The sequence below is a fragment of the Thunnus albacares genome, chromosome 16 (genome assembly GCF_914725855.1).
Source record: "Thunnus albacares chromosome 16, fThuAlb1.1, whole genome shotgun sequence".
NCBI classification, from domain to species: Eukaryota; Metazoa; Chordata; class Actinopteri; order Scombriformes; family Scombridae; genus Thunnus; species Thunnus albacares.
In genome coordinates this window covers 23,041,491-23,061,093 of record NC_058121.1, presented here as the reverse complement: position 1 = coordinate 23,061,093, position 19,603 = coordinate 23,041,491, and the positions used below count along the sequence as shown (strand labels likewise).

General features: G+C 38.0%; 1 protein-coding gene and 1 long non-coding RNA gene across 2 annotated transcripts in view; one reads left to right on the top strand and one right to left on the bottom strand.

The window, feature by feature from the left end:
* Positions 1–19,603, bottom strand: part of myo6a (myosin VIa) — a 170,516-nt gene that overhangs the window by 49,845 nt on the left and 101,068 nt on the right. Inside the window, exons 19-23 of the mRNA XM_044329994.1 lie at positions 15,938–15,976; positions 15,597–15,690; positions 7,954–8,084; positions 7,771–7,848; positions 3,786–3,915 (exon numbers count right to left, since the gene is read on the bottom strand). Coding sequence (XP_044185929.1) covers positions 3,786–3,915; positions 7,771–7,848; positions 7,954–8,084; positions 15,597–15,690; positions 15,938–15,976 — 472 coding nt within the window. The remainder of the gene's footprint in view (positions 1–3,785; positions 3,916–7,770; positions 7,849–7,953; positions 8,085–15,596; positions 15,691–15,937; positions 15,977–19,603) is intronic.
* On the top strand, positions 1,363–19,302 carry LOC122965788. The gene is made up of 3 exons (XR_006398299.1): positions 1,363–1,515; positions 10,047–10,051; positions 19,293–19,302. It is a non-coding gene; the product is annotated as an uncharacterized LOC122965788 (long non-coding RNA).

The window sequence follows — 19,603 nt, the reverse complement described above, 5'->3', positions numbered from 1 at the left end:
CAAATTACAGACCAATTAATTCTAGAGACATAAATAGACTATCATGGGTACGGGCCTGGCTCGTTTCTGCCTCCAAATATAGCAGAAACTAATAACAACTAAATAAGTTTAAAAAAACTTCTCTCATTTCTCTTGATGTTTAGCATCTGATTCAATTTGTAGTAAATAAAGTGACTTGCTCTCATACGCTAATATGGTTAGCATTCTGCTGTTAGCATAAATAGTTCATTTCTTTACAAAGCATGCATTATTAATGATTTGATTTCATCCCTGGTCTAGTCTTTGGCTACATAGTTGCTTTCTTTCTGTCGTGCCAAAGGAGAAAGTTTGAACTGAAGTGAAGTGAGGAAAATTAGGGTGAGAGAGAAAAAAGAAGCAGAGCAAGAGAGATGAAGGGTGAAAGATAAATAGAGAATAAGATCGATAACATCGCTACTTGCTGCCAAATTCATTTAATCTTGTTATGACCTCAGAATATTTAACTCCTGCACCATCAATGACACAACTATGAATTTATGACTTTGGGTTTACAAAAACACACAGCGCTGACTGGTTACACTGTATTTAAAAATCCAATCTGTATTTTCTGGCTTTTCAAGCTGTTGTAACATAATAAACCCTGCGGACTGGGCAAACGTATTCATTTTTTATGCGATGATATGATGTTATGCTTTGGCAATACTAGCTTTTCGCTTTCTGCCGATATAGCTCATTTTCAATTCGATCGATAAAGAGAACAAAGAGCGGGAGACGATAAGGATGGAGGCAGAGATGGAGTGACACAACGAGGGAGAAAAACACATATATGAAGAGACGAACAGAGAAAGAGAGTACAACAACAACAACTAGAGAAGAAAGAGAGTGACTAAGACAGATGGAGGCACCAACAGAGAGAGAGTGGTGTTATGATAGCAATGAGCAGCCTGCAGTGACTGACATGAACTCTCCTCAGACACTGCAGTGATAAACACAAGACAGCAGACAGATATACCACTCCTCCAGGAGCTCAACCCCACATTATTAACAGCAGTCTGCCTCTGCTGCATGAAACACAGTCTCCCCGCTGCAGACGCCGCCCGTGGTTTGTTTTGTTGTTGTATTGTACCCTGCTCCGTCCACAGGACCCCTGGGTATTCTCGTGAAACCATCTGTGCCTAGTGATGCGTCTCCTGTTTGCATGATAGGATTTCCGACATGTCGGCAAAACTGAGAACAAGTGTACTGAAGGTGACGGCTATTGTAGCTAGAAGCATGACCGGATTAACCTCCTATGGGACTCTGGGGTGAAGATTTGTTGTTGGACCCCCACTATACATGGTAGTACTCTAGCGCTGAAATTATTACATGATTAACCAGTTTTTAAAGGGGACATATTGTGCTTTTTGTGCTTTTCTAATATTTATTTCCTGTTCTGATGTCAGATGTCAATCATGGTTCCAAAAACTTGAGGAGAACATACGTAGAAATGCTCCCTGCAAGTCAAAATCCAGGGCTTCAACCTGCTATGAACGCTGCGTAAGCTAGTTTTTTCTGCCTTGCCGACGAGCAGATGTCGGCTCATTGCAAATGCCCATAACCGGCCACTCGTTCTGTAAATCTTTGTTGTTGCATGTGTTGTTCACGTTGTCCACTCTCATATTTCGGATCGGATTTTGGCTCAGACATATACGGATGTATTTGAGAAGTTGACGTTTCAAGTAAAGAAGGAGAAAAAAGTAGTGAAATCCTGCTACTATAGTTTGTTTATGTAGCCTTAGAGCCAGGGGGAGCTTCCTGTAACTGGCCAATCAGAACAGAGTGGGCTCATAGGGAGGCGGGGCCTTAAAGAGACAGGAGCTAAAACGGCCTGTTTCAGACAGAGGCTGAACTGAGGGGCTGCATAGAGGGCCCATATGACATAAATAAGGAGTTTTTAACTGTAAATCATTCAATTATATTCCAGTCAAGCCCCAGATTTAAAATACAGACCTGGAAACGTGTATGATACATCCTCTTTAAGCAAAAATGCCAAAAATTATCTGATTGCAGCTGCTCAAATGTGAATATTTACTAGTTTCCCCAGTTTTCCATCATAGTAAGCTCAACATCTTTGTGTTTTTGACCGTTGGTCAGACACAACAAGTCATCTGAATATATTCACTTAGGCTTCAGGGGATAATGATTTGCATTTTTCACAATTTTCTGATGTCTGTGAAGATTCTCGGTCATCCAGGTCATGGTATATCCAAAAGTGTTGACTCGAGAGCAACTGGAGTTTTTGTAGATTCTTGATGGCCTCTCATCCAAAAGGCTTCTTCACTTCTGACTCTGACTTCTGTAGGTTTGTTTAAACCTTCCTGGTTGTCGAGGTCACATGTTGTTTGTTAGTCCTCTTGTCTGTCATGTGGCGGTCATTAGGAGTTCTTAGAGTCACAAGAGTCCAGGAATGAATGGATGTTAAACTGCCTGAGAAGGGATAAAAGGACACTTCCCAGGCACTTACAATGCTGTCCTTTCATCACGTCCCAGGCAGAGTTGATGCAAATTTAATATTTACTAAATAGAGTGTCTACCCAGCCAAGGCTGCTTTGTTGAATAAAGCTCTGGGTTCAGGATGGGTTCAGGGTTTGTGTTGTTATTTTCACATGCAATTTATTCAGAAACGTCTCCTTTTCGCTCTCTGACTGTGTCAATCATCTACATCCACTTGGAAAGCGGAGAAGAGAAGGAGAGTAGCCAATATGTAAATGTGTGCGTAACAGATGAAATAGAGCAAAACAGTAGCTTTGGATCTCACAGCTAAATCGTCAACAACTTAAATCTCAGAAGTGAATAAATCAATAGTTCACAATGTAACTCAGCTTTGAAGTATAGCTCCAGATGACAGCTGTAAGAAATCAGGAATTCACTCAATTTCTCACACAGATATGAGTCAGCTGTTTCTGAGGTTTAACATTGGCTCAAGCGGATCGCGTTATAAACTTTGCTTTATTGGTGTCTTGAGGGAGTTTTTTTTGCATCTCTTCATTGCTTCCAACTGTTCTTGTTGTATCTCTGGCACACTTTCCTTCTTGGCTCTTGTCTTTGCATGATGCTTCTGCAAGTGTTTCATCAAGTTTGTGGTGTTGGAAGTGCCCCCTCGAAACATTATTTTTGCACAATTATCTTTCTGTTGTTTGACATAATGATGGCAGAGGCTGCTGTTGTTGTCTTCTGACATACAGCTACTTCCCTCCACATAAAGTTTTCATCACTGGGTATTGCAACTTTATTTTTTCCTCATAACATGGGGGTGTTTTTGGTGGATCAACACTGACTCTTGAGTGTCAGATCTCCACATCCCTATCAGTAAAATATTCTGCTGGCTGCTTTATTTATGGAAAGAGGGGCACTCAGTCTCAGCTTATTAAAACTGCTGCCGAACTACTTGAGTAAAAATAGGAGTATAGCAAATAGCCAACTTTTTGTGTGGTTTATAGTATCTTCTATGTATTTCTGAAATCAAAATGTGCTCATTTTCATTGTTTATTTTAAGTGTCTATCCCATTTTATTGCTTTACATACACAGATAAGGATCCACAGATACTAATTATTATTAGTAGTGAGGTAGTTTTTCCCAGCCTTATGGAACTTAACTTTTCATTATCAGATGAAACGGATAGAGACCTACCATTGTTATATTCAATCATTTTTCCTGGATGTTGTAACCATGGTAACACTGTGATAAAACCCTAAGGATATTTTCTGATGAAATTTGTACAGAAACCTGTGCCCAGTCTGTCTGTAGCAGAACAGATGCCGCTTACGTTTGATGACGGACAGCCCGCACCACTGGACCTTCTTCCAGCGGCTGTGGATGAGCCACTTGTTGACCTTCTTCACCAGCTCTGCCAGGTGGTCCGGGTCCGACTTCATGATCTGGTCAAACTCTGCAAACTGGACACAGGTTGAGAGGTACATGGTCAGAGCTTAAAAGTAAAAGAACAAGTTGCCTGGAGCCTGTTTGTCATGATGAAATGATCTAACTTGACACAGAACAAACTACCATGTAATTGTTTTTCTTAAACCGCAACAGCTTCACATCAAGGTCCCATTGATCAAATCCAAACACGTTACCAATGGCTGACATGGCTGGCTGTGACATTTGTGACTCATCAAATCCAAATCAGCACTTTGGCCGCCCTGCATCAGCTCCAGCACAAGTTGGTCATGACTGAATGGCAAAGTGGCTGCAACAAAACTTGGTTGTGGTTCAGGAAACCTCTGTTCCTGTTCTTGTACAATACAACTCGCTTGAATGTGGCGTTGATCGCTACAACCCGAGAAATACTAAATGATGTTAATAAAACACCAGATGGAGGAAGTATCTGTAAGTCAATTAATCCTGCTGGTGGTGTCAACAGCTTACTTGAGGTAGTAAAATATGTAATTTTATATCATGATATTGTTGGATATTTTGATACAGTTTAACTGAAAACAATATTTTTAGATAAAAACCACACGGGATTGTCAGTTTTTGGTACCTCCGGCTAATTAAATAACTGGGGCCTCAATTTATATTCAAATCTTGAACTACCATTTGCACGTGAGAAAACATTAAACACTGGATCTATAGTGATCTGTTTGAATTCAAAATTCACAGTGTGAGTAACAGAGTAACAGGTTGTGCTGGCTGATGTGCAACATTATGTTGTGCTAATACAAAGTGAAGAAAACTAGTGAGCCGTGCTTAAAGAATAATCATGACACCAAACCAGCTGAGAAGGAATGCATGTAACACCTGAGATGGAAAATTTGCGGCTAAGGCTGATGCTGACTGTAAATCCCAACTGCCTTTCAGCAACATGTTTGTTTATCACTCAAGTCAGGCAGCGGAGGCACCAGGTGTGAACCAAACATTTACTCACCTGCTGGGGCAAAAAAACAAACATTCCACGAACGCCATTCATCTTTCTCTGCTGCTTGTATTATTTTGCCATGCAGTTAAATAAACAAGGAACAATCTTGAACTAGTATGAAGCTACCAGAAGCAAATATTGTACGTCTCACCCTTTTTCTCATGGAAATGAATTGGGAGTGAAAACCGGTGTGACTGCGACGTATTTTAAGATTATAACCGTGTGGGTTGTATTTGAAGCAATTTGAACAAATTACAATTTGAACTACAATTTTTGAAAAAGTTGCAACTATGCAGCAGCTACCACGGCTTGACTTTGAAGCCAATGTGGAACTATCTTTAAGTACCACCAACGGCTGCTAGATGCTCCAACTGACTGCCATTCAAAAAGTTTTTTTGTCAACAAGTCACTATGATCTCAATGTCTGAAATCAGGCCCTATAATAAGCCCTCTAATTATTTCTCTGTTAATAAGATTTGAAGACTTATAGAGGCTTTGATGTCTGCTGTGTGGGCGTTGATTGACAGCTGTGATTGACAGTTGGCTCACCACAGTCAGACTACTGGCGCAACACTATATGTGAATACAAAGTGACTTTCCATATCACATTGATGCAAACTTAAATAAATGTTACAATATATTGCCATAAAGCAGTCCTGCGTAGTGGTTTGCAACACTGCAATACAATATAACTTGATAACATATATCAAGAAGATATATGAACTGTATAAACTATACAGCAAAATCTCTGGTGGTTGACAAATCTTCATTTTTTTTGTGGTTTATCATCAAATGGCCAAATCCCATTCCTATACATTACAGATATAATATTTAAAAGATAAACCTCCCGTCACAGTAATATGGATTAATATCTGTTGTCAGTGAAAGTTCACTTCATATTTCAGTAAAGCATGGCCAGAAGCATAAACAAATATCAGCTACAGTGGAGTCATTGTTTCCTCTTCTTTATTCATGCATCTTTTACAACAAAGTCAGGGATCATAGCAGTGCTCAAAGGCGCCTGAGCAAAGAAGCAAGTAAAGCAAATGCATCTCTATTATTCAATTAGGTGGAGCAAAGTTACGGTTTTGCTGCCCCACTTTTTGACTTTTTAAAAATAAACTTATCATCATACAGTCCCCGCAATCAGGTGATTATATCTAAGCAGCCTATATCAATAATCATTTTACTATTTTCAGCAACTGACAAAAACAATTAATAAAAAAAAAAAATCACACACTTTTGGACCACCCTTTGAGTTGGTTCAGTCAAACCTGTCACTGATCCTTTGCCACAGCATGATTTGGCTGTCAATCCACACAGGAGACTGACTATTTACACAAGTGAGAAACACACCATTTACCTTAACTGTGATCATTGACTGAAAATAGAACATTGGAAAAGATATGCTAGCGAATGTTGAATGAAACTTCCTCCAGCCAAACTTTAAATTAGCTAAAAGTAGTATTGTACTGTCACTGAAATGTTGAACCGATTTGCGAGTCAGTGTTAGCTAACTTTGCCAGTCCACCCACCTAACGTTAGCTCGTAGATCGGACAACATTTGGCTGTGGAGATTGGATGTTCGCGAAGGAGCCTAATCAGAGTCAGCTCTCAGGCGTTGACTGTGAGACTCACGCAATTGACACTCTGCAAACACTTTCATGCCACACATCCATTTTATAACACAGTGAAGAACAAATTGGTAACTGATAGCATCACAGTGTAAAAAGAGGATACTGACAGTGCACTGACAGACAAGACAGAGCAGCACAGTGCAACGGCAGCACAGTGCAGCAGCAAGTTATTCAGACCATCGCTCTCTCGCTCTGAAACTTTCTTGTGACTTCCAATAATAAGTTTTTAAGTTATGTTAATCCAGGAGGTTAGGTGGTGTAGAAATAGAGGAAATTTAAATTACTTGTTCCAGCCAATTATGCATCTTTCCAAGTTTGCTCCCCCATCTGAAAACATAACCAAGTGCACATGCCAGCACTGGTGAATGCTTTCCAACACTTACTTCACTTGATTTGAAAGTCTGCTGCGAGCTGCTCTGCGATAGTGTGGCTGACATTTGTTGATGTGTTGTGATTGTGTCCTCTGGAAACCTCTGACTTCCAAACCTTGAGAGTCTGCTGCTGCCTTAATAATGAACGAAGTTGCCAAATTCACATTGTTATTTTCTCAGCGTACGTGTCCAGATTTGATTTCTGACAAATGTAGCTTGTGAGCGCAATGCTGTTGAACAGCTGACCCTCAAGTTTTGAAGGTCCAAAAGTTCAGACCACCACCATAAAAGCAAGACAGACAGGTCCAAACCCATGTATGACAAATTAGCTTGAGTCTAAAACTTACTTTTAGTTTTTTTAAAGCTGGAAACCCCAACCATCTTTGTCTCCCAGCAGGTTAAAACAATCATTTACAAGCAGCATGTGATGTTAACGTCTATCTTGGAGGGCATTGTTACCTCTGGCGCTAACATCACATCCCTGACTCCTCCACAGGGATGTGAAGAGTAATGAAAGCATCCGAGTTCAGTCAACAGAGGACATTGGTATTTATTTATTCCTCGGAGCTAAATCTACAGTGTCAGAGCTACAGTTTGTCCTGCACTGTGTGTACCAAGGTCCTCTGCAACAAATGCATGCACTTTCATAAAACCCCCCTGGAAACCATGTCTAACCCAAATGTTATGAATTAAGGTCTGGCTGAGAAATGAAAACCCCATTTGTTGGCTCTGGTTTGTTTGAAAAACCTTGTCTCACCTCACCTCAACAGCCAAAATGACTAATGCGCTTTCCATCTGAATCTATTGTCTTTCTTTTAGGGAAACAATACCTGTATTAGCTGGTGGTGAGGGGGTAGAATAGAGCAGGTTTTCAAAAAGTCTCACCTTCCCAGGCCGGAAAAACACTCTTGTCAGGCCGAACTTGTAGTCATTCTCATTTAGTCCCAGAGCTTTGAATAAAGCCTGCAACACAAACATGCGGGACATGAATAAACATAGAAATTAAGCTGTAAAATGATAATAAAAGAGTTTGGATCAGGGGCTGGTGCTCAGGCTCCGAGTACTGACCTTGCAGAAGAGGCGCGGGTCAAGGCGGGTGAGTTTAGGAGGCATGTACTTCTGGTACATGTTGTAGAGTTCGTGGAAGGGAGCTCTGGAGGGGAAGCCGCCCTGCATCAGGTCCAGCACTGACACCATACCTACAGAAATACAGACAGGGATTTCAGAGAGTTTAAATTCAAGTATTGTTACATCACATTACACAAGTATATGAGAGTAAAAATCTTAGGTTTCAGCGTCTCAACAATGCAGTAAGGAAAAATATTTAAAAAGAGAATAAAACATCAAGAAGAGTATAAAAAACATATTACAGTATGTATGTATGTATGTAAAGTGCAGTGTGCATGTGTCCTACCTATAATATATGAGTAAATATCTATCTATCTATCGATATATGTATATATATAGTTCCTTCACTTGCCAGATAGTCAGGCCAGTTGAATTAATTTGAATATGGATTTTTTAACCTCTTTGGCTGGGTATCAAACCTCCACCACATATCAAATACTGTCAAGTAAAAATGTCTGGTCAGATTAATAATCTTGTCGATTTATTCTTGGATCAGATAGTTCCTGATTTCATTCAAAATATTGCCAATTTTAAACAGTTTTCAGGCAACGTTCTTGTTGTTAGACAGCATTTAACATTTGAGACATTCGGCTGCTTTTGTTAAATGAAAAAAATGGACTTTCTCCTTCAGGAAAAATGAATGTCTGCCCCAAATTTCATCTATAGCCTTTATTTAATAGGGTCATCTCATTCAGATCACAATCTCTTTTGCAGAGAGAGACCTAAGAAGAGCAGAGAGACAGAAAACAAACATAATCAGGCATAACAAAAGAACAAAGGCATGGCCTGACAAATAAAAGCAGACACAATTACAGACATCACTAAAAAAGACTCGAGGTTAAAAGCTTATTCCTTTGATGTAAAAAAAAGGGATTATTTAGGTACCGTTATCCAAGCGTATTGTATGGTATGAGTATCAAAAAATTTCAAACGATAAATGAGCTCACAGTGATGTTAAGCCTCATGAAAAGGATAATAAAAAACACTGTTGCTAAAAAGCTGAGTCATACTCTGTTACATGCTAATTAGCATCATTTGTCAGCCCTGTCTGTGTACTTTGCTTTATTTGTGACCGCTGTTCCTCTTTGTCAGTGCAGTCTGTCTGTGTTTATGTTCTCGTGACTTTCCAGACTGTTCCCTTTGACACATTAAATAAATCTGTTTAGTAACAGTATACCCCCCCTTGTAAACGCGGATGATTTGGCATCTTCGAGGCATTGTTAGTCATCTCGTTTTCAGACTTCTTTAATAGCAGACAGATGCTGTTAATTGGCAGACTATGTAAATGAGGCATTGTTGCAGCAGAGTTTGTAACTGTCATTCGGTTATTTCAGATCTGAAGCGTTATTCCATCTGGTGGTTTTTTTTTTTTTTTTGTTATTTCGTCAATCCTCTCCATAACATAAATCATATCCACTTTCACAGATAAATCTAACCATTTAAGTCACAGAGCGTGGCATTAAAATAACATAAAGGACTTTCTCAAGTTCCTCAATACAGCTATTGTATCTGGAATCTGACTTTAGTAAGACTTAAAGCATGTTTACATATTAATATTAGCCTCATGCTAGTATGTTAACATGTTAGACAATGCTGTAAAACTACTGAAAACTGCTGTTAGCATTTACATTACCATTAGAGCATTCACTTTAAGTGACACCTCAATCTTGACTTGAAACACAACATGTTAGTAACATTTAAGCCACACTAACCTAAACCAGAGTACTTTTGTTGTCTAAACCTGAACATACACAGGACACAGTATGTGAACCCCCATTAATTATTACGACGCCCATCCACCTCGATCTCCCTCTGGCTTCAGATCGATATATAAACGTAGCTTCATTTATTCAAGAAAAAGGTTTCCTGTGAACATAATCCAGGCAACACAACGTAGTGGGATAACAATTTAGTTGTATGTGAACGTAATTTGTAGGAGACAGAGTTGCATTTGGAGAACTGTTCTGTATCATTCAAGTTCGAGACTGTGGGAGAAAAACTAGTCTGGTGGAGAAGTATTTAAGTTCCTTTAGGTTTGGTTTTGAAATCCAATTTTTCACTTTCAACTGTTTTCAGCTAGCTATCTATACTGTCAGTGCAAGAGAAATTTGTAACGAATAAACCTGGACCTCAAACACATCCCAGCAGCCAAGAACGATGTCTGAAGAAACCGAGGTAACATTCTGATTTATGTTCAACGTCACGCAAACAATAGCTTCATCCTTTATACCAAATTAGCCCTATTCATATCCCAAACCATTCCTAGAGTCACAGCACAAGCATGGCTATAAATATTTGATATTTCAGAGACGGATGGTAGAAAACTCCATATCTCTCTCAGCCTTACACCCATGATTATACAACTTTCTCTTTGTGTATCCATATAAAGCTAACTGTGGGCCCCAAGCTGCACATAAGTCACATCAGACCTCCTATTGCAATTGCTGTATAGTTTCCCAAAGGATATGGTTAAAAAAATAATATTGGTGTCATCTCTCCCTCCATGATTACATCAAGGCAATTTCCAAAAGTGTTTGTGTTCACCTTGGAGCCCTTTTTTAAAAACAGATCCATCCTTTTGTTACCACCCTGCAGTCAGCTAGAAATATTCAACTTATTTACGTGAACAGGGGAACATTTTATCCCGGTGTTAGTCTCCCTCCACTGGCTCCCTGTAAAATCTTTCACCAGTTATTAAGTCCTATTCCTATTCACAAGGTATTACACAGCTTCAATATGTCACTGATTTACTTAAGCTTTCCGAGCCTGTCTGGTGCTCTCTGCTAACAGGAACAATCTCAGGGCTTCTCCGAGCAGAGAATCAATCTACATCTCATTTTCTGTTGTTTAAACCATGATGGAAAACTTGTTTTTGTGTGTGTTTTTGTTCTTCTAGATGTAGTTGGTTCTTTAGAGTTTCCAGATCGAGAATGACAAAAGTTCTCGGGATAAGAGTTTTACATGAAGCTAACATACTGTGCATTCCTGGGTCTAGAGCTGGGTACTGTTTCTGAATTTCTTTTGTTTCTGGTGCAAATATGTTCAATGTTTAAGGTAAAATATACAATACAGCATTGCACTATGAGACGCTACAAACATATAAAAAGTATAAACAGATATTAAAATATTTTAAATTATAATAACAAAGGAAAACAATATCAGATTTACAAGAAAGATATACAGTTACATACATACATATGTACTGTATGTATACACCATATATAAAAAAATATTTACAATATGGGCAAAATCGGAGTTAATACCTAAGTCTGTGTCAGTGTGACTTAACAGTTGTTGACTGAACTTAATATCTGAAAGAGTAACTTAACACTAAATCCTCTTTTTGGGTATTATATTATAGGTATAGTCATTTCATTATACTATCAACTGACCCTGGTTTCTGTCGATTCTGTTCATTTCAACTGTAGTTATTTGCCTTTTTTACAAGAGAATCAATTCTGGGTTGTATTTTCGAGAATTAAATTATTACTTTAGTTTAAATAAAAGAAAATAGTGAAACATGCCCATTACACATTCCAAGAGTTCAAGGCGATGTCTTCATATTGCTTATTTAATCCAAGCAACAGTCTAAAACCCAAATATATTCAGTTCACAATGATACAAAACTGAGAAAAGCAGCTTTCTCGCACTGCAGAAGATGCAACTACAAAATATTTGGCATTGTCGAAATCTAAGTCAGTAAAGTAGATATCAGCAGTACATTTCCATTCCTCTAAAGGTACAAAGCTTCTTGTACAGTGATTTAAAACTTAATACTCAAATAAGCCACTAATCAGGAGAAAATGCACCTCAAGTGTTTAAAGTGCTCTGTTAAAAGCCTAAATTTGAGTTATTCCACCTTAAAGGCTCTGAGTTTATCTTGCAGAATCTGAAAAAGGTCTTTACATACAGATCATGTAATATATTTGCCAAAAATAAAAAGATAAAAGTGTTTACATTTTGCCAACCGACAGCTTAGATCACCTACTATCCCTTTGCAATAACTGTTTTTTCTTTCTGTACTATCAATCAGATTGGAGGATTAGGCTTTTTTGGTTGCTGAACATAACATTTTGGACCTAACCAAAAGTCTCCCCAATCTATTCCAAACTATCACCGTTTTGATTCCCAGTCCAATAAAACTGATAGAGCTTGCTGGAGTGCAGTATCTTAACAGGTCATCGTTGAGTTTGTGTGGATGAAAGTGAAATCAGAATCTCTGAGGATATTAAATCCAAGCTCATCATTTTCTTTTCCTCCAGACCTGAAGGGAGGGGAGGGGAGTGTAACGGGCCGTTATGGTTTGTGGAGGAGGAAAAAATTTAAAGACAATATTGTCTCAAAATCACAAAACAAGACAGTGAGACAGAAATCTAGTTCTGCAACACAGAACACAGGTAATAGGATTGATCTGACTGGAAACCAGATGGTATCTGGTCATGTTTAAAAATAATGAGGGATTCTTCATTTGTAGATTTATAAATTTTAGGATGTTTTAGGCATTCACATTTGAAAAGGGAGGTTTTAACTAAAATATGAAAAAGCATAAGCAGTCTTCTTTTTAGTAAAATGTATTTAGTGATTAATCATTTATCAACATGTATGTTTTTAGCATTTCTGAGAAACATAAAATGTTCTTTTACTTGAAACTTTGTGAATTATCAAATATACAGCAGCTCAATGCCTTTTTATTTCAACTCTGAGCATGTACAAAGACTGTCTCTTTGATTTACATTTGATTTTGTAATTGGCACATTGACTGAAACATGGTTCAGTTATTTTTCCCCAAGACATGGCTGCCATCCATTAACCTTTGAACTCTAGGCTATTTTGCTCATTTTTAATTTCCTTCATTTATAGGTTTATGTCATAGTCACAACATGTATCACCGAGGCATGATATGTATTATTTTTTTCAGGACAAGTTGGGTTATTCAGAGATGCCATCATTTTGCATGTGAGTAGTACTATACATGCTGTAGGAGACCTTTTATGTGGGGAAAAAAACCCTAAAAATATCAATTGAAATTTTTAATTATACATCTTTATGTCCAGAAGTTTTCAGTACAGTATACATCTCCATATATGAATGGATAGAGGAGATTGTTGGGGTTCCTGAGATATAAGAACCATGTTGGTGGGACATTACGAGCCTTAATAATATCAAAAAATCTTTTAATAATGCCAAATGAACAAAATACAAAAATCCTGTTTTCATTGATTTGATCACTCTGATTGTTTTGCTGATTGTAGTTGTTCTGTATCAGCCAGAGAGGATCAATACATTTAGTGACATCATTCATACAATGCTGTGTTTCGGTCTTCACGCTTTTGGTTTTCACACATGCATGGATGTAGCTGAGTGATACAATTTGTTGGTTCAAATTTGATAATTCTAAGATCTCAAAGTTGTAAGGAATGTCTTTTTCTCTGATTATGATATCTTTAACATTTAATTGCAGAAACACACATCTATGTAAAGGGTTGGTACAACTGATTTTTATGTATGATGTCAATTCATTCGTTCAATTCAACAGTTACAACGTTGAGATTAAGAGGTATGAATTTTGACACAAATTGCATCTCTCAGGTGCAAAGTTTTAAAGTTTGTGTGGTTTTCACAGGTCAACTAACGTTTGTCAGAATCAAACCTTTGAACATTATCAGACAGAAACTCTAGCCTGAAGGGTGATTTTTGGTGTGTTTGTTTTTCAAACAGTTTATTCTAAAGGAGTTTTTATTTTATTGATGTATCAGTCTACTGAAGGGCAATTCTATCCTGGTTTGTTGCACCATTCATTATTTCTTAGGGTATTTATCAAGTTCAAACCATTTATCTTTATTACTGCAAGCATTTTTATTTGGCTCAGTGTCTTGAACTTTAGTTATCAGAATATTTTTCCTGCTGCCACATTTTAAAAACAAGACGTTTCAGGTGGTGAATCACTGATGTGTTCAGTCCTGTTTGTCCTTGGTTCTTTATCATCCTGTTTATTAAAGAGGTTTTTTGATATTTTGAATTCAGTCTTTTTTTTTTTTTGTTCCACCTTGACACTGCGGCAGAACGTTTCTCCTGGTTTTTGTGTTTTTAATTAACAGCTCATTGAAGTTGAACAGCAAACGGAAAGATTTTAAAAAGATGAAAACCGTCAAGTTTAAAATGTTAAATTTTTTGATGAACTTTTTTAAACTTATGAACAACGCTCCTCCTCCTCAAACCAGTGAAATAACAGATTCCTTCCCTGCCTCTGCATGCACCAATGACCTCAGCTCAACACTATAAATATGGTTAAACACTTCCATATTACCACTCAAAGATGTAAAACTGGTGAGAGGATATTTTATAAATCTTAAACTTAAACAGCTACAAAATAACTTAAAGGACCAGTGTGTAAGATTTAGCGGCATCTAGCGGTGAGGTTGCAGATTGCAACCAACTGAATAACCCTCCATTTCCAAGCTGGTAGGAGAACCTACGGTGGCCACGAAACTCATGAAAAACAAAAGGTTTTTCATTTGGTTTGGTTTGTCCGTTCTTGGCTACTGTAGAAACATGGCGGTGTAACACTGTGGGCTCCATGGAAGAGGACCCACTCCCTATGTAGATAATAAGGGCTCATTCTAAGGTAAAGAAAACACAAATATTCTTATTTTCATGTAATTATACACTAATTAAAACATACTTATGAATATTATATTCCATTTCTGCTTAGTCCATTCCACTAGATGCCACTAAATAGACCTTTAAATCTACCCTGTGGAGTTTCTGACCTCTGGTTAACACTATGGAGCACCTGTGACAAATATGAAAGAATTAATTTATTGACATTTACAGTAGTGCTGCAACTAACAATTATTTTCACTATCAATTAATCTGTCGATTATTGTCTCCATTATTTGATTGGTTGTTTGGTCCATAAAATGTCAGAAAACGTTGAAAAATGTCAATCATTGTTTCCCAAAGCCCAAAGTGACGTCCTCCAATGTTTTGTTGTGTCCACGACCCAACGATATTCAGTTAATTATCATACATCATATATCAATTATCAAAGCAGTTGGCAACTTATTGATTAATCAACCAGTTGTTGCAGGTCTAATTTACAGTATATCTCATTTTTACCTAAAATTATCACTTGTCTATTATGACATGATGAGCTTCCTAGCTACTGTAGCTAGCGGTAGTGACTGTTTGCTGCAGGTCTGATGGTTAACACACCGTCACACCAGTCTCACTTGTAGTTTATATGTCTCCCGACGGCTCACAATTACATACAAAATAAGATATAATAAATGTCATTGGCTATAACAGGAAAGAGGAAATATAAGACTTTTTACTTACTTATATGGCTTCTTTTTTGAGAGAATTGAATTCAATGTTTTTGAAGACATTTCAAGACTAAGACCTACCTAATACTCTGATTACGTTACAGAAGCTACAGGTACAACGTCAGGATTTTGACTCTCTATGAGGTAAACTTGGAGCATCTCAGCTGAGAAAGATGAAACCTTCGGATTCAGGTCAAACATAAAAAAATCTTGTCCAGCATTAAATGAAGCAGCGTTCACACAGATAATATTACTGACCTGAGCACTGCAGTTGGGAGAGAATCTGAGCTCCTTCAAACTGGTGGCTGACCATCTTCAGGTTGGGCTTAATGCAGCGGATGAAACTGGAGCCCTGGAGGAGTGAAAGAGCGAGACAGGGAGAGAGAAAAGAGACAGAAACAAGAGTACAGAGGCAGGAAGAGAAACAGAAAATATTATACCAACAGCAGGAACCAAAAACATATCAGAAATTCATGGCATCTATAGGTGGATTCTCGACGTACAGAGCTGTATCACAGCAAGGCTGATCTTTACTGGAGCTGTGGGGCATGTAACATCAAATCATCACTGAGTTAAGGGAGAAGAAAAAACATACTGACCGTACTGCGGAGCTTTTCCAGAAGAATATTCAGCTGAGTCTGCAGAGAAACAGAGGAGGACAACGTTTTGTTGAACAGCCTGTGTGATCAAAGGAATACAGATTGGAGTTTATGTAAATCTCTATGGGCTGAGCGAAAGAAGCATATTTTTTGGCTGAAATCTGGTTAATAGTTAGTTCCTTAGTTTTATTTCCATGTCATAACAAACATCCCACATGGGATTACAAGACCGTGCTGTATAGACAACCTATTTCCTGTTTTATCTCAAAAGTAAAAACTGTATATACAACAAATCCCAGGTTTCAGCCTGTCCTGAACACTTTGTTTGCAAAGTTGTTTTTTTTTTTTTTTTACTTTCCATTCTTTAATATTTGCTGGGGTTGTTCATGTTGTCCACTCTCATATTTTGCATCTGATCCGGTTCAAACACGTACGGATGTATTTGAGATGGTGACATTTGGAGTAAAGAAGGAGAAGAAGAAGTTAAATCATGCTACTATAGTTTGTTTACGTAGCCTCCGGAGCTGGAGGAAGCTTCCTGAAGCTGACCAATCAGAACAGAGGGGGGTCTTAAAGAGACAGGAGCTAAAACTGCCTGTTTCAGACAGAGGCTGAACTGAGGGGCTGTATACAGGACCAGTATAAGAGTTTTTGCTGTGACCGTGAACACCAGTGGAATATGCTACAGGTCACAATCTCATATGTTTCAAATAAACCAGTATTTGCTCCTTACTGCAGCATCTTCTACCTGCAATCTGATTGGAAGTCAAACACATGCATGATTAAAGTCAAGGTTGAAATCTTTTGTTCACTGGCAGCCAGTTCACTGAGTACCAAAAGCCAAGCACAGCGGCTAATATTATAGTTCTCCTCGCACTGGCAGATACAGATATTCAATGGGATATTCTATTACTGTCTGGAACGTGTGTTAACAATTATTATGAGATTGTCAAGTCTTACAGCTGAACATGCTGCTGAGGTGGGCAAGTGAGCCTCCAGTGAGGAAAAAAAAAAAACAGCACTTGTCCTTGATAAGCTTCTATTTAAAAAGGATTTTCAATTTAGTATGCATTAGCAAGAATCCTCTTACTTTGCAGGCTGTCATGGGTCAAGAAGGATTAATTCTTCACATTTGTTGTGACTCACTTGGAACAGCAGCAGCTAAGGTCTCTGATAAGCCAAACCTTTTAAAATTTGCTTTATCAACATCTTTGTTCAGCAGCGGTTCAAAGAAACGCAAGTAGCGACGAGCCAAAAACTTTTAATTCAAAGCATTTGTTTTAAATTTGAGCCCCAGTTGGGAGGCATTTCTGATAAGGGTCCGTGACTTTGTACATTACATTAATAATAAGCATTTTTAATTTTTCTCCATGAAAAAAAAAATCGCTATAATTTCTTTTCACATCATAAATTATTCTAAACTGAAGGCAGAACTAAAAACTAATGAAAAGGAGTGCTTGCCTCATATTTTCTCATTCCTCGAGCGCTTTCATTATTGCTGAATCATCAATATCCAACAAAAGTGGACTCATTATTGGTGGCTTGCAGTGTTGGTGATGCATTATTCAAGCTCATTGTAGCCAACTTTTCTTTAAGTCACCGTGGACACGAAGAGCATCTCGATTATGTGAATGTAAATGTATGCAAATGTGAATGACTGTACACTAATTTGTTTAAATAATGGAAGGAAAGTGAAGACAAACAAATGGTGATCAAATAGTGACAGATTGTATTGAGGACGCAGGATGGCTGCTAACAGCTATTAGCTGTTAATGTCCTTGTTTGTCCACTAATGTATTTAGTGGACACAGCTGCGTAATAAAAGTTCCCTAATCTGACTACATAATTAGATCTGTGTCCTTCAGGTGATGTTCCAACCACAGTAACATGATGTCCAATGAATGAGCAGACAGAGGCTTAAACAGGTTATTCTTGGGAAAAAACTCATACCTGTACGGTTCAAACAAACTTATCTTACTGGTACTATTACCACTTTAACCAGAAAACATTAAGTTATTAATGAGATCAGCTGATGCGAGCATCTTCTTTGAAGGATGAAGTCAACGGACATACACCTGGAGAAATGTGCGTTTTAGAATTAGTAGCATTCATGCAGTTTACAGCGAGCGGGAAATATCAGCTAAGCTAACTGTTGTTATTTGGTCATGTACGTCTAACATTATTGATTAAGTAATTTGAAGTTTACTGTGTTTTTTCTGTGAAATGTAAAGTGTCAGGTCAGATATGTCGACCATATTCCATATTAAATCTTTTACTCTTCAGTCTTAACGGCTCAGATATTAGCATGCTAACGTTAGCTTTGTCAGTTGGTTCAGTTAGCTAGATTATGCAACAGTTCCACCTGGTTTTAATTTAGTGATGTGTAAATCTCCTCTTAGGAAACATTTATAACAAGGCTAAGTGTGAACTAAACAGCTGGTCAAAACCGGCTCCAGGCAGGTATATTAAGGTAAGGTAACAGTGACAACAGTACTTTCTTTCTTTACTCAGTTAAACTAAATACAAACTAACAAAAATATTTTATGGTATTTGCTGTGTTTATATACATTTGTATCAATATAGCAATATTATGATGAAACTGGTCATGATGCTTTCTAGTCTAGTCTAAAAAGACTACATGCTGTGTAAACTGTTGCATTACTAACGTACTAACCCTTCTTAAAATCCTGTTTAGTTTCCTTTATAGTAGAGTTGTACGATATGATGATATATATATCGTGTGGCAATAGAAAAACTCTGCTCTACCGTTTACTACGTTGTGACACAAATCACACTCTTTACAGCAATATTTTTCGTCGCTTGGAGTCTGTCCATCTTTTGGGCGGATTACATTGATAAATTACTCTTCTTGGCTTTTTTACTTGCTTTACTTTTTTTTATTGCACTTAGAGAAACGTAAAGAGTTTAACTGTCTTGAAGTCTCCAACTCTCCACCGCTGTCTGTCTCTCCTGCTGTGCCGCTCATACACGGAGGGCTCAGCCCCGCCGCGCACTGACAAAGAGGAGAGAAGAGGAAGTCAGCGACCATAACTGACAGCAAAACGAAGTAGAGACTGTCTTTATTTATATTATTTACCAAATTTATGTGCACTCATTTCATTTTAGCTCAGTGTGAGAGTCACTGCTGAGTTTTGCTGTCATTTATGGTCACGCTACTCTCCTCTGCTCTCTATGGTTCACTGCGGCGGAGCTGAGCCTTCCGTGTGTGTGTGTGTGCTGCTCACACAGGAGAGACAGTAAACCAGGTGAAGTACTCGAGGTGATGTTGACAAGTAAAGTCAATTTGATTTGTATAGGACATCTTATATACAGGTAAGTTCAATGTGCTTTACAGTAACGTTTTTAAGTTTGAAACACGGAAAATATTAAACAAATGACATAGAAAACACGTATAAAATACTCCACATAAATAAAATTACCTTCCACCACCCATATGCACAGACATACATAAAATACAGGTTTTTATAACCCTTGTCCTATTCCTACTACAGCACTCACACATGGATTACAGCAGATGCACACAAAGGCAAACACACGCGACTGCTTTTAAAAGAAGATACAGTTGCAGCAGATCTCAGGTCACTGGTCGGTTTGTTCCAGCAAACAGCACCATAGTGACTAAATGCACCTTCTCCTGATTTAGAT